This window comes from Pongo pygmaeus, chromosome 13 (assembly GCF_028885625.2).
Source record: "Pongo pygmaeus isolate AG05252 chromosome 13, NHGRI_mPonPyg2-v2.0_pri, whole genome shotgun sequence".
NCBI lineage: Eukaryota > Metazoa > Chordata > Mammalia > Primates > Hominidae > Pongo > Pongo pygmaeus.
The window spans coordinates 78,695,332-78,709,646 of record NC_072386.2 but is presented as its reverse complement, the minus strand read 5'-3'; the positions used below and the strand labels follow the sequence as shown (position 1 = coordinate 78,709,646).

General features: G+C 39.7%; 1 protein-coding gene across 4 annotated transcripts in view; it reads right to left on the bottom strand.

Annotated features, from left to right (window-relative positions):
* SPTLC1 (serine palmitoyltransferase long chain base subunit 1) overlaps positions 1-14,315 on the bottom strand; it is a 77,604-nt gene that overhangs the window by 10,924 nt on the left and 52,365 nt on the right. For 2 of the 4 annotated variants that reach the window (XM_054502650.2, XM_054502653.2), the window contains exons 8-12: positions 12,882-12,971; positions 7,735-7,842; positions 5,407-5,502; positions 4,961-5,057; positions 3,803-3,857 (exon numbers count right to left, since the gene is read on the bottom strand). In XM_054502650.2, the coding sequence (XP_054358625.1) occupies positions 3,803-3,857; positions 4,961-5,057; positions 5,407-5,502; positions 7,735-7,842; positions 12,882-12,971 (446 nt within the window). The other 2 variants (XR_010123418.1, XR_010123419.1) reach the window with 2 other exon arrangements.

Here is a 14,315-nt window from a genome sequence, read left to right as displayed (position 1 = left end):
CCTGGGCAACATAGCACAATCCTGTCTCTTAAAAAAACCACAAAACAAAACAAAACTAGGAATAATTTGATAACAGCTACTCACCAAAAACCCATAGCATGATGTTTTATACTTAATGAAGAAGTGCTTCTATACTGGGAATAAGGAAAGAATGTTTGCTATTATTGCCACTGTTCAATACAGATTAAGGACTCAGACCAAAGCGATAAAATAAGAAAATGAACTAAGATGTAAAAGCATTAGGAAGGAAAGAGAGAACACCATTATTGCAGACAACAGGACTTCCGTGCACGTCATTATAACAGAATGAAACAACTACTGGAAATACTAAGAGTTTAGAAAGACTCCTGGATATAAGGTCAGTTTAGAGAAAATAGTAATATTCTTATGAATCAGCAATAATCAAGTAGAAAATATAACAGAAAAGACAACTCTATTCATAACAGCAACAAAATCTATAGGATGTCTGAAAATTCCCTTTAAAGGTTCCATAAAGGTACAAGGGCTTTATAGGAATTCCATTAAAGGACACAAAGGGAGATTTAAATAGAGAGCTCATGTTCATGGATGACATTGCCCTCCACATTCATCAGAAAATTTAATGCAGTTCCAATTAAGATTCTAGCAATAATTTTGGAGAAACCCATATTCCAAAACAGCGATAAAAACAGACATTAGTGATAAACCTGTATTCCAAAACAGTGATAAAAACAGACAAAATCAGAAGAGTCTGAGGAATGAGCAAATATACCAATGGAATGGAAGAGACAGTTTAAAAACAGATCTAGGTACAAATGGGAACCTGGTATATGATACAGTACTGCCAACCAGTAGGAGAAAGGATGTTTTATACTTAGCCAGATGTTATTCAGAAATTGATCTCAGTAATCTTAAACTGAAATATTCTTCTCTTGACCAATTTCTTTCTCCAGCCACCATCTTGTTTCTCAGTTCCTCTTCAGAGAAAAACTCCTCAAAACAGTCATCTAAGCCGTGTCCACCTGTCTGGAACCTCCTTCAAGCAGGCATTTTACCCCACACTCCCCTGAAACTACTCACCAAGTCATAATACCTCTACATGACGAAGTCAAAGGATCAGTGTTCTGTTATCTGGTCTGGCCTGTCAGCAGTGGCATGTCACAGGCTGACTTCCTACATAAGCAATTTCTTCCCTGGTTTCCAGGACCCTAGTCTCTTCTAGCCTGCCTCTTCCTCACTGGCCACTCTTTCTCGGACTAGTCTTCGCTAGTTTCTGACCTCTTCACACTGAAATGCTTCATATAATATCCATACCCCAAGACTCAAAAATTTATCTCTAGCTCAGTACTCTCCCTCACACTTCAGACTTGTATATCCAGCTGCTGCTCTGCACTCCATGTCTGATGGGCACTTTGGGCTTAACATAACCACGGCTGACCTTCCCCAGAAAGTATTTCTCCATAGTTCTGTCCCTCTCACTCATTAGCAACTCTACCTATTTACTCTGACCAAACCCCCTAAGCTCTACCTGGAGTCTTCTCTTTCTCACTCACCCTGCATATGAACTTCTGCCAGATCCAGTGTGCTCTCCCTTCAGAAGATACCCACAATCCAGACACTTCGCATGTCATGGTTCCCAACATGGTCAGAGTCACCATCACCTTTCACCTGAGTCAATCTCCTAACTGGTCTCCCTGCTTCTGTTCTTATTGCTGTTCAATGTATTTTTTCACACCATGCAAAAGTAATTTTGCTATGGTATCAGATAGCCTGTTTCACTTTTTTGCTCAAAACCATGCTAGGGCTTCCTCTGTGTGCCAACGCCCTCAACACAGCTCACAAGTCCCTGTGTGCGGATGGCCCATGACCCAGCCCTCATCTTCCACCAGATTTCCCACTCCTTCCCTCCTGTCACATTGGCCTCTTTGCTATTTTGTTTACTGTTCTCTGTAACCATCTAGATACCAGCACGGTTTGCCCCTGCGACCCTTTTGAATGCGTGTTTACTATGAGGTGCCATGGAGTCTTCCAACTGTGGATACTGAGTAGGCAACTGGGTGTGAGACCTGCAGCTGCAGTGGTCCAGGGTGGAGATATGAAGCTGGGAGCTGTCTACATACAGGTGTCATGAAACGATGTGGAGCTCCAGCTGTGGAAGAAGGCATTCTTCAAGAAGGTAACGAGAAGAAAAGAGAAGCACAGACAAAGCCTTGAAGAGCAAGGTGTTGAAAGAAAGCCTTCAGAGGAGACCGAGATGGAGCCACTCAAAGATGTAAAAGGAAATCCAGGCGTGCAGTGTAGCAGAGTCCAAAGAAGGAAAGAGTGGTCACCTGTGCTGAAAACTATGGGGACATCAAGAAGATGAGCTCTGAAGATGGTCCACTGGATTCAGCAGTCAGTGGAGACCTCCACAAAAACAGTCCAGGCGAAGGGCAGTAGCAGAAGCCAGGTCTCAGAGCTGCCAGTGTAAGTGAAGACGTGGAGATGATAGCTACTGAGAGGAGCAAAGACATGGGGAGTTGCAGAGGGAAATGTTGGGTGACAGGCAAGAGGAATTTAAAGTGGACGTGACTGCTAATCAAATGACACAAGAAAGGGGACAGGCTGAGGACAAAGTAGCAGGGACAAGCAAAGGCACTCAGTCCTTAAAAAAGGGCCTGTGGTAGTTGGAGCAACATTTATTGGCCCACAGGAAGGAAGACTGGTTCAGATACCCACAGGTGTGTAGATTTGTCAGGAAATATGACAGAGTCCCAAGTGACAGCATAAGGCCAGGCTGTTAGCTAAAAGTGAGGGGAGTGAAGACAAGAGGATTAGGAATTTTGGAAAGAAAAAGTGTGGTAGAGCTGGGGTAAGTGGAGATTGGACTTAGAAAAAGGCAGGTTAACACCACAGAGTGAAGGGCATGTAAGGCTAGCACTGATGAATTTCCAGTGACTCCAATATGCTAGGCTGTGTTGGCATATTAATATTTCACAAACCAATGGAACTGGAACCAATACAAATATATCTCTCTACCATAAATCATGCAAGAACTGCTGTTACTATCACACAGACACACCCAGAACTTTAATTGTCTCTGCCCCTTCTTTATCTGGAACAGCTGTGATATACTCATTTATCAATTGTCCTTTTCTTTCAGTTAAGTCTCCAGTTTCCATATCTGGAACAGAGATAGGACTTTCATGACCAAGAAAGCATGCTTCACCTTACGAAAGGCAAAAAGAAAGACCCCGGGCAATGTGAAATCACTTCCTATAAGACCAGAAATGTGCCTGGAGAATCAACAACCTCGATCTTTTTTTTTTTTTTTTTTAACTACAGAGGAATCTTAAAGAGTGACTCTTGTGTAGTTTAAAAAAAGAAAAAAAAAGAAACACTGATAAAATTTCACTTGTTTCTTTTTCTTGTGTTAAAACTTAGTAATTTATTAAAAAGTAGTACAGATGGTATGAATCCAGTCATCTAATTACATAATATATAATGGCATCCCTGTGTGTGCAGACATGGAGAGATGCTTCAGTGTTTACCCTGGTTATTTCTGGTGGTAAGATGTTGGGTTGTTATTTTCATCTTTCTATCTTCTGTACTGCTGTAATATTTTATTAATGAGTTTGTTTCATTTTCAGAAAAACAAAGTCATGATTCTTTAAAACAGATGATCTGGTTTTATACAAATAAACCAATGTGAGTGAACTAAGTTTTTGGTTTCTTAGTTGCAATTTGGTCAAACTGACCCAAGCCTATAAATTTAAAACTTTCCATTAGTTGTTAAGTGTGGTGCAGATAAACTTTATGTTAGTTGAAAATATATAAAACTCACCCTTGTAAAGCTTTATGAATTTGTCTGCACTTTTCCTTCAACACTGCAAAAATACCTAGATGAAAAAAATACATTTGAGAGTCTATTTGAAACGTATGATAGTACTAACCTAAAAATATTTTTGAAGACCCAGATCAAGCTCATCAATTTAAAATGCTACAAATCCTTCTACAGAGCCAGGAATCCACACTCCCCTGAAGGCCCAAGCTCTGTCTGGTGCTAACCAGCCCCTTCTCACCTCACTACCCCACTTTCAACAAACCTGGAATGATGCTTTCAAGAGCAATCAATGCCTCTTGTTCTCACCAAGATCCTAATCTGGCTAAGAATCAAAGGGTACACATTTATTGCTTATTTCTTTATCATAAACAATTTGGTAAAAAATCAACTATAGTAAAGTAATTTTTACAATATTTCTTGATATTTTCCTTTTTTATTCAAGGAAAATCCCAAAACTAAAGTATCTGATCAGAAGGTAGGAGTGCCAGGCCATCTGAGAAGCAAGCATATGAATGAGCACAGAGACACACATTTTCTGGTTCTCTGAATTAGTATCAGTGATGAAGATTCAGAAATACTGTACTGGGTAGGGCTTGCTGCTCCCTTTCCGTTTTAAGCTTTGCAAAGGTGACACTGTCGTAGCCAAAGGCCACATTTTAAATTCTTAGTAGACTTTTTATTTTTCCCACTGAGTAAGTTCTTTGCTAGTAAACCCGGCTTGGTCTCAGTACCAACTGATGATTCAAAGGCTAAAGGCGAAAACTCACAATATTTATAAAATTGCACAGATAAAAAAGCAGCATGCTTCAGCTGATTTCTCAAAAAACTATTAACCAAATAAAGACTGGCTTATTTACACCAATGGAACGTTTAGGCCCAGAACTGGCTGAGAGCCCCTCCTCCTCCCAGCATCTCCACTCATTATCTGAGCTAGCCTCGCTTTGGCTCTGGCTCTGGCTCCAAGCACAGGAGAAAAGCTCTGACCCCAAGTCCTTGGGGCAGGAATAGCTTCTTCACTGCCATTCTTCCTACGAATGCCATATAATGTTACTGCAAACCAGTTTTGTCTGGCAAATAATTTCTCCAGTAAGTAAATCAGTAACACAACTAACGTAACCTGAAATCTCTTTGATTTCTTGGGTTTTTAAAGGGTTATACCTGGATTCTCTTCCATGATGTTGAGGGCCTCAATTGCTGCAGCAGCTAACAGGGGAGGTAACGAAGCCGAAAAGCAGTATCCCTGGCCGGAAAGTCGCTGAGAAGAAACAAATGAGTTGAAGACATATACACATTCTCTGTCCTTTCTAGGTAAACATTTGAAAGGCATCGGTTCTCTAGAACAACTACTGAACAGTGTGTACATGTGGTGAGGGGGTTAAGATCCAGCCATAAATAAACATTATACGTGTAACAGAAACAAGACTTTTTGTTAAATGAGAGATCATTTCTAAAGAGAAATCTTTTGAGTGATTCTTTAAAAATTGACATTTAAATAAAAATTGTGTGATAAACTAAGTAAAATTTTGTATTTCGAAGTTATATTTTGAGGTGACCAATGGAGAAATTAGTTTCAGTTTTAGCTTCCGTTTTTAAAAAGAACCCACCTGATGATCAATTACAAAAGACCTGCCACAGCAGAAACCTCCAATAGAAGCAAGTGCATTCTCCATGTTGGCACTGATAAGATCAATATCATCAATCTGCCGGAAAAGGAGGAGTGACAGTTATTCCACAATTTAAAGAAAAAAAGGCCAACTTCAAGCCTAGAGACAAAATTTAACAGCATTAAACTGTCTGTTAATATCTGGATTCAAACCACCTATCTACATGAAAATAAAAAATAAACCATATAACATCTATCGCTGAATGAACTGTAGTTTCATGGCCCATCTCTGAAACTGTCTCATTTTACACATTTTTACCATTTCATTATACATGACAAATTAACTCACAGCAAAGACAAATAAATTATAAGAAGATAAAACCCAAAGCTGTTCGATATTAAAAGTAGTCACAGGTACAAAATAAGACTATTTCCTCGCTAAAACAGTTGTCTAGCTGGCCTTCTTCATGGGATGCACTGAGATAAATAAAAACAAGTCTATCGAAGTTTTGAGCATTTTATTCTTGTATTCAGTTTGCCTCTCAGCATTTCATAAGTCAATTTATCCAAACGTCATGGCGATGGAATCTTTGACCAACTGGACAGCAGAAGAACCTAATGTGCTCTAATGACCTAATGGGCTTTGAGTCCTACATCTTTCTGACCACTCAGAACTCCTTCAGTCCTCATCTTTGGGTCCAGCCCTCAGCACCAAGTTCCATTCTGGGCACACAGTAGGCATTCAATTATTACTTACTGATGGCCATGTTAATGGACTGTCAGAACACAGCTAGTGTTTTCCTTAGTGTTTCATAGATCCAGCAGAGTTTTGAGAAACTCTGCACTCCTGCTCTTTTTAAAAAGCATTTTTAAACCTTTCATTATGAAAAATTTCAAGCCTGAACAAAGTAGAACAGAACAAAGAATCCCCATCATCCAGATTCAAACATTATCAACTCAAGGACAACCTTGCTTCACCTATATCCCCTACCACCCTCATCATTTCTTTGTAGTGAGTCCCAGACTTCACGGGGTTTCATCTATAAACATTTCACTGTGTATTTCTAAAAGATAAAAACTCTCTCAAAATATAATCACAAAACTAGTATCATACTTAAGACGTTAACAATTTTTAAATGTTAAATTTAAATTTGATGTTAAATATATTCAAATATTCGGTGTTCAAATATCTCTGATTGTCTCACCAAATTTTCTTTTAACAGCACTTGTTTGAATCAGGATCCAAATAAAGCCTGTACATTCTGCTCTCTACTCTCAGGCGCTTGTGAGTATTTCTTCAGTGACAACTGCTGGAAGCATTCACAAAACTACAACAGTGAAGTTCGAGTTTTTTCCTCCATAAAAATTTTCATGCCTTAAAAAAGGCTGTAGTGTACTGCTAAATCTGCTTGAATTACACTTCCATTTATCTTTCCATTTATTCCATTTACCTCCTCGGTGCACGTAACTGCTGAATGTCAGTCTGCCTTGGAGGAGGTGCTTCCATCCAACCTCCCGGGATATTCACTCTGCTCTACATTTTTCTCTGGGACTATATGGTAGTGGGATGTCGATAATGTAAGGCAATTTTACGTTTTACAGTTCAACTCTGTAACACAGGTTGCACAGCTCTTATGTGCATGTTCTGGAGAAAAAGCTTTCTGTAACTCTTCCCGTGGTGGTTGGTAAGACAGCTGTTCAAGACTGGCTGACTTCCTCTGCCCTGAGGCTCCAGGAGCAAAACCCACTAGGCACTGCGGGCAGTCTGGGTCCGTTTCCCTCAGAAAAGGTAACATGACACCTCATTCTGTTTCGGACTTTAAGAGGTTTTGCTGAATGCATGCCAGTTGTGTTTCTGACACACACTGACACACACACACACACGCACGCATAACTGTATCTACCTCCCACAAACACGTTATATAGAATACAGATAAAAATACTAGAAACAGTATCCTTTCTCTGCCATCATGAATACTTCTGAAAAAACTACTCAGGAAATTCCTAATGATTTTAAGAAATAATTGGAAGGCAAAATTTAACCATTTCTACAGAAGAGACACTAAAAACCAATTCAAATGCAACTTTGCAAACAGAGCACAAACCATGACTACCCACTCCGAGTTTATAAGTTCAGAAGGAAGATGGGGTTCCCTAGTCTGGCTGACTAGACTCATCCTGGGCTCACTGAGGTGACAGACACCAAAGTTTCATGACCCTTCAAACTGATAAGGAGCACTGTCTTGTGCCTATAAAAGTATATGCCTAGCAGAATGGAACTACATGTCTCCTATAAGAGGGGAAATGTTCTTAAAAAAGGGGAACTTACATTGATTCCATAGTGTTCAGTGACTCCTCGGCCATGCTCTCCTAGGACTCCAAATGAAAGGCTTTCCTCCAGGAAGATTCTTGCTTTGTATTTGTATTTTAACTTAACCTAAGTGTTATATAAAGGTTAAAATACTAATGATTAGCACCATATAGAACATATTATGAAGAAAAAAATTAAGATTAAAAAGTATGTACAGCTGACTCTCAATACTTGTGAATTCTATACGTGCAAATTCATCTACTTATTAAAATTTATTTGCAACCTCCAAATCAATACTTTTTTCCTGTCATCACAGATATGTGCATGTGCAGAGCTGTGAAGAATTTGAATTACCTGACACGTGTTTTCCCAGGTGAAGGTGAACAGGCAACTGTTTCAGCTCTGATCCTGTGAAAAAGTACCCTTTTCATGGCCTGTTTATTGCCACTTTTTTGGACTTCTGTGTTTTGTTGGTGATTTTGCTATTTAGAGTGGCCCCCAAGTGTCATGCTAAAGTGCCGTCTATTACTCCTAATGCTGTGATGTCCCTTATGGAGAAAATTTGTGTGTTAGAGAAGCTTTGTTCAGGCATGAGTTGTAGTGCAATGAATCAACAGACATTAAATAAGACACCTTTAAACAAAAATACACATAAAGCAAGTTTTGTGTCAACTGGTTGATGAAAATGTTGTAACCAGAGGTGCAGAGGAACCTAACCCAATTATTTGCCCTAGCAGCAATAGTTTAGTATTTCTTATTCCAGTGTTCATGGCAACTTTATAGAATATAAGTAGGGTGAATGATGAGAATCAATTGTCCTTTAGATGGTCTAGAATAATTCAACCTAACAACAGACAGCACAATACTGATTTTTTTTTTTTTTTTTTTTTTTTTTGAGACAAAGTCTTGCTCTGCCGCCCAGGCTGGAGTGCAGTGGCAGGATCACGGCTCACTGCAGCCTTGACCTCCTGGGCTCAAGTGATTCTCCTACCTCCGCCACCCAAAGTGTTGGGATTAAAGGTGTGAGCCACCATGCCCAGCTTCAGTGCTTATCTATACTTGAGCTGTTCCTATACTTCATCTTTAGTTTTGTATCTGTCCATCAGGACTGCTTCATTACTGTAGCCCTATAATATACGTCCTAGTACCTTCTGGTTCACTACCTCCCTCCCATTATTCTATCAACCGCTGATACTCTTACAAAAACAGAAAGAAGAAAACAAATACATCTCTTCTATTGATACTTAAAATATATTTAGATTTCCTCAGAAATAGTGAAAACATTTAAAAATAACATATGGAACCCTTATTTTGAATCCTTATTCAATTAATAGACTCCTAGATTAAAATCTCAATGGCCAAATGCAAGGGTGGTTCAACATGGAAAAATCAAATATGTATTACATACATATTAGAAGAATGTAGGGGGAAAAACCCCACATGATCATCCCAATAAATGCAGAAAAAAAATTTGACAAAATCCAACAACCTCTCATGATAAAACACTCAATAAATTAAAAATGGGAAGGAACTTCCTCAACCTGATAAAAGGTTATTATAAAAAACTCACAGCTAACATCATACTCAATGGTAGAAGACTGAAAGCTTTCCTTATAAGATCAGGAACAAGACAAAGATGCTCATTTTCGCCACCTCTAGTCAACACTGTAGTCGAGGTCCTAGCCAGGGCAATCAGGCAAGAAAGATAAAAGGCATCCAAATTGAAAAGAAACAAGTAAAATTATCTCTATTCACAGGTGGTGTAATCTTATACATAGAATAAGATCCACAAAAGTACTATTTGAGCTAATAAATTCAGCAGAAATTACATTATGCAAAAGCAATACACAAATGTCTGTTGTATTTCGATAAACTAACAGTAAACAATCTAAAAAGGAAATTAAGGAAACAATTCCATTTATAGTAGAATAAAAAAATCAAATACTTAGTGATAAATTTAACCAAAGAGGTGCAGGACGTGAATACTAAAAACCACAAAACATTGCTGAAGGAAATATCTAAATAGATGGAAAAATCCCAAGTTCAGGACTGGAAGACTTGATATCATTAAGATGGTAATACTTCCCAAAGTGACTACATATTCAATGCAATCCTCACCAAAATCCCAACAATACTTTTTACAGAAATGGAAAAGTTAATCCTAAAATTCAAATGGAATTTCAAGAGATTCCAAATAGCTAAAATAATTTTGAAAAAGAACAAAGTTGAACTCACATGTCCTGATTTCAAAACTCACTACAAAGCTACAATAATTGACACAGTGTGGTACTGGCATAAGGACAGATATATAGAAGAATGAAACAGAATAGAGTCTAGAAATAAACCCACACATCTATGGTCAATTAATTTCAACAAGGGTGCCAAGACCAGTCAATGGGGAAACATTCACCAATGATGCAGGCAAAACTGGATAACCACTTGTGAAAGAATAAAATTGGACTACTTCATCATCGCATATGAAAAATGAACTCAAATGAACTACAGACCTAAATGTAAGATTGAAAACTATAAACTCTTAGGGGGAAACATAGCAGTAAATATTGATAATTTTGGATTAAATAAAGTTTTTTTTTTTTTTTTTGAGACGGAGTCTCGCTGTGTTGCCCAGGCTGGAGAGCACTGGCTGATCTCGGCTCATTGCAACCTCCACATCCCGGGTTCAAGCAATTCTCCTGCCTCAGCCTCCAGAGTAGGTGGGATTACAGGCGTGTACCACCACCCCTGGCTAATTTTTTTGTATTTTTAGCAGAGACAGGGTTTTACCATGTTGGCCAGGCTGGTCTCGAACTCCTGACCTCAAATGATTCACCCGCCTCGGCCTCCCAAAGTGCTGGAATTACAGGCATGAGCCACCGTGCCCAGCCAGATTAAACAAAAAAACAAGAAAAGAGGCTCAGCATCATTAGCCATTTGGGAAACACAGATCAAAACCACAGTGAGATACTACCTCATGCTCAATAGGGTGGCTAAAACAAACCAACAAAAACCCCTAGAAAATATAAGTGCTGACAAAGATGTAGAGAAACTGTAACCCTGGAACATAGCTGACGGGAATGTACAATGGTGCAATCGCTGTGGAAAACAGTATGTCAGTTCCTTATTAAGTTAAACACAGAATTACCATATAATCCAGCAATTACCCTGCTAGATATATACATAAAAGAACTGAAAACAGGAATTCAGACAAATACCTGTACACAAATGTTCACAACAGCACTATTCGCAATAGCAAAAAGGTGGAAAGAACCCAAATATCCATCTGTGGATGAACATATAAAACAAAACGTGGTATTATCCATGCAATGGACTATAACTTAGCATTAAAAAGGTATGAAATACTGATACATGGTATACAATGTTAATGAACTTTAAAAACATTAAGTGAATGAAGCCAGAAAGAAAAGGTCATATATTATATGATGCCATTTATAGGAAATAACCAGAAAAGGTAAATCCATAGAGACAGAAAGCAGATTGGTGGTTGCTGGGAGCTAGAGGGAGAAGAAAATGGGGAGTGACTGTTTAATGGGTTTGAGGTCTTCTTTGCCAGTCATGAAAAGGTTTTTGACCTAGAGTTGATGGCTGCACACATGGTAAATGTAATAAATGTCACTGTCCTGTACAATTTAAATTGGTTAATTTTGTGTTATGTGAATTTCACCTCAATAAAGGAAATCTCAATGGTCATGGTTTCTGAAAACAGTAATGTTGCTTTCACTATTAAAAAGCTAAGTTTTGGCCGTGCGTGGTGGCTCACACCTGTAATCCCAGCACTTTGGGAGGCCAAGGAGGGCAGATCACCTGAGGTCGGGAGTTCAAGACCAGCCTGACCAACATGGAGAAACCTTGTCTCTACTAAAAATACAAAATTAGCCGGGTGTGGTGGCACATGCTTGTAATTCCAGCTACCTGGGAGGCTGAGGCAGGAGAATCGCTTGAACCCAGCAGCTAGAGGTTGCGGTAGCCGAGATCGTGCCATTGCACTCCAGCCTAGGCAACAAAAGTGAAACTCCATCTCAAACAAAAAACAAAAACCAAAAAAACAAAAAAAACAAAAAAGCAAGCTATGCTTTCATTCATATGCAATTCTACAAAAGGTAAAACTAATCTACAGGAATAGAAAGTAGATTAATGGCTGTCTGGGGCCAACATGGGTACGCACTACCAAGAGGCATCAGGAAGCTTTCTGGATAAAGTTTTCTTTCTGGATAAACATTGTCTTACACAAAAATGTTCTGTATCTTGACTGTGGTGGTGATGGCTGTGGTGATAGAGATGTATATACATCTGTCAAAACTTATCAAACTTTACCCTTAAAGTAGGTGTACTTTATACGTTGATTTCACCTAAATAAAGCTGGATCTTAAAAGCTACGTATGGCCGACGCAGTGGCTCATGCCTGTAATCCCAGCATTTTGGGAGGTCCAGGCGGGCGGATCACGAGGTCAAGAGATTGAGACCATCCTAGCCGACATGGTGAAACCCCGTATCTACTAAAAATACAAAAATTAGCTGGGGGTGGTTGCACACGCCTATAGTTCCAGCTACTCGGGAGGCTGAGGCAGGAGAACTGCTTGAACCCAGGGGAGGAGGCTGCAGTGAGCCAAGATGGCCACTGCACTCCAGCCTGATGACAGGGCAAGACTCTGTCTTGAAGAAAAAAAAAAAGCTAAAGCTAAGTTTTGGCCAGGTGTGCTGGCTAATACCTGTAATACCAGCACTTTCGCAGGCTGAGGCAGGAGGATCGCTTGAGCCCAAGAGTTTGAGAACAGCCTGGGTAACACAGTGAGATCCCTACTCCACAAAAAAGGGAAAAATCAGCCAGGTGTGGTGCCACGTACCTGTAGTCCCAGCTAACTCAGAAAGCTAAGGTGGAAGATCACTTGAGCCCTGGAGGGTAAGGCTGCAGTGAGCTGTGTTCACACCACTGCACTCCACCCTGGGCAACAGAGCAGTCTTGATTACTCTTTGAAGGCCAGCACTGGCATTCAGTGTTGTTCTTTTTCCCTAATCTGAGCAAAACATGCTTATGAGGCCTAATGTGAAAGCAACGCAGACGTTATACACTAAAAGCGGTCATAAACAAAAGGCACATCTGTCAAATAGTCCAAATATTAAAATTACGGCTGAACATGGTTGCTTACCAATTCTGGAAGAGGACAAATAGTTCCAGTATTCATATACAATCCTTCTACTACAATGAAACGCCGAGTTACACGAGCCTTGCGAGGATTCTTTAAAAGAGAAAAAGCAGACATCTTACATTTCAGTAACTCTAAAGAAAAGATCTGTTACATATTCCCCAGCACTTTTACCTTACAAGATTTATTCCTAAAAAAATATTCTGAATGAATTGAAAGCTCGGTGTTTGTGATGGGTTATTTTGAGATGAACAACAGTGCTATCTTCTCTCAGACTTGTTTTTCAGCTCACAGCATTAGCTAGGTGACCCCACACACACACAAACTAATTAGGCACTCTGAGAATATTAAAATACAAACAAAACCCTCCAAACCTCCAACTGGGAAGAGGCCTAAGGGACTTTCTAAAGAAATAGGAATGTTTTACATCATAATGGGGCTGACATTTCTGGGTTACATGGGTATAATCACTGGTCAAAATTGTATGGCTGCATTCATGTGATTCAATGTCTGTCAATTTTACCCAAAACAACTATAATGAAGGTCATCATCATGAAGATGGGGTGAGGAACAGATGGCACAAGAATGATGTAATGCTGATAACAAAGCTGGGAGAAGGGTACAGGGGGCTTCACTATACCACTGTGTTTCCTTCTTATATGATGGCATTTTTCCTAACAAAAAGTTAAAAAACTCAAACCGTTTTCCTTCACCTCCCAAAAAAAGGGGCAACCCTGTTCCCTCCTCACTCCCCACTGATGTATTATTGGCTCAAGTAAAATTTGACTATGAGCTTGTCCAATGATGTTCCCAGGTGGTGGGGTAGAGAGGTCTCCTTTTCTTTTTTTTGAGACGGAGTCTCACTGTCACCCAGGTGGGAGTGCAGTGGCGCTATCTCTGCTCACTGCAACCTCCGCCTCCAGGATTCAAGCAATTCTCTGCCTCAGCCTCCTGAGTAGCTGGGATTACAGGCACCTGCCACCATGCCCAGCTAATTTTTGTATTTTTAGTAGAGATGGGGTTTCACCATGTTGGCCAGGCTGGTCTTGAACTCCTGACCTCTTGATTACTGATCTTGGCCTCTCAAACTGCTGGGATTACAGGTTTGAGCCACCGCGCCCAGCAGAGATCTTCTTTTTAAAAAACACACACCTTCACACACTCTGCTCAGAGCAAGTCACTAATAAATCTCTCACATGTATGAAACTGTACATGGTTCAGGTGTGTGGGACTGCAAAAAATACTGAGATCCACAGATAGAGTTTGCCATTACCTTCTTACTCAGAGGTTTCTTGCCTCTAAGCTTCTGCTCCAATGGTCAATTAGAAATGATCAGAATTAGAAAGTATCAGAGCAATGCTTTAAGGGGTATTTTACAACCCACAGCAGTAGCACTAAAAAAAAAAGTTTGTTGAGGAATAAAAAGTATACATCACT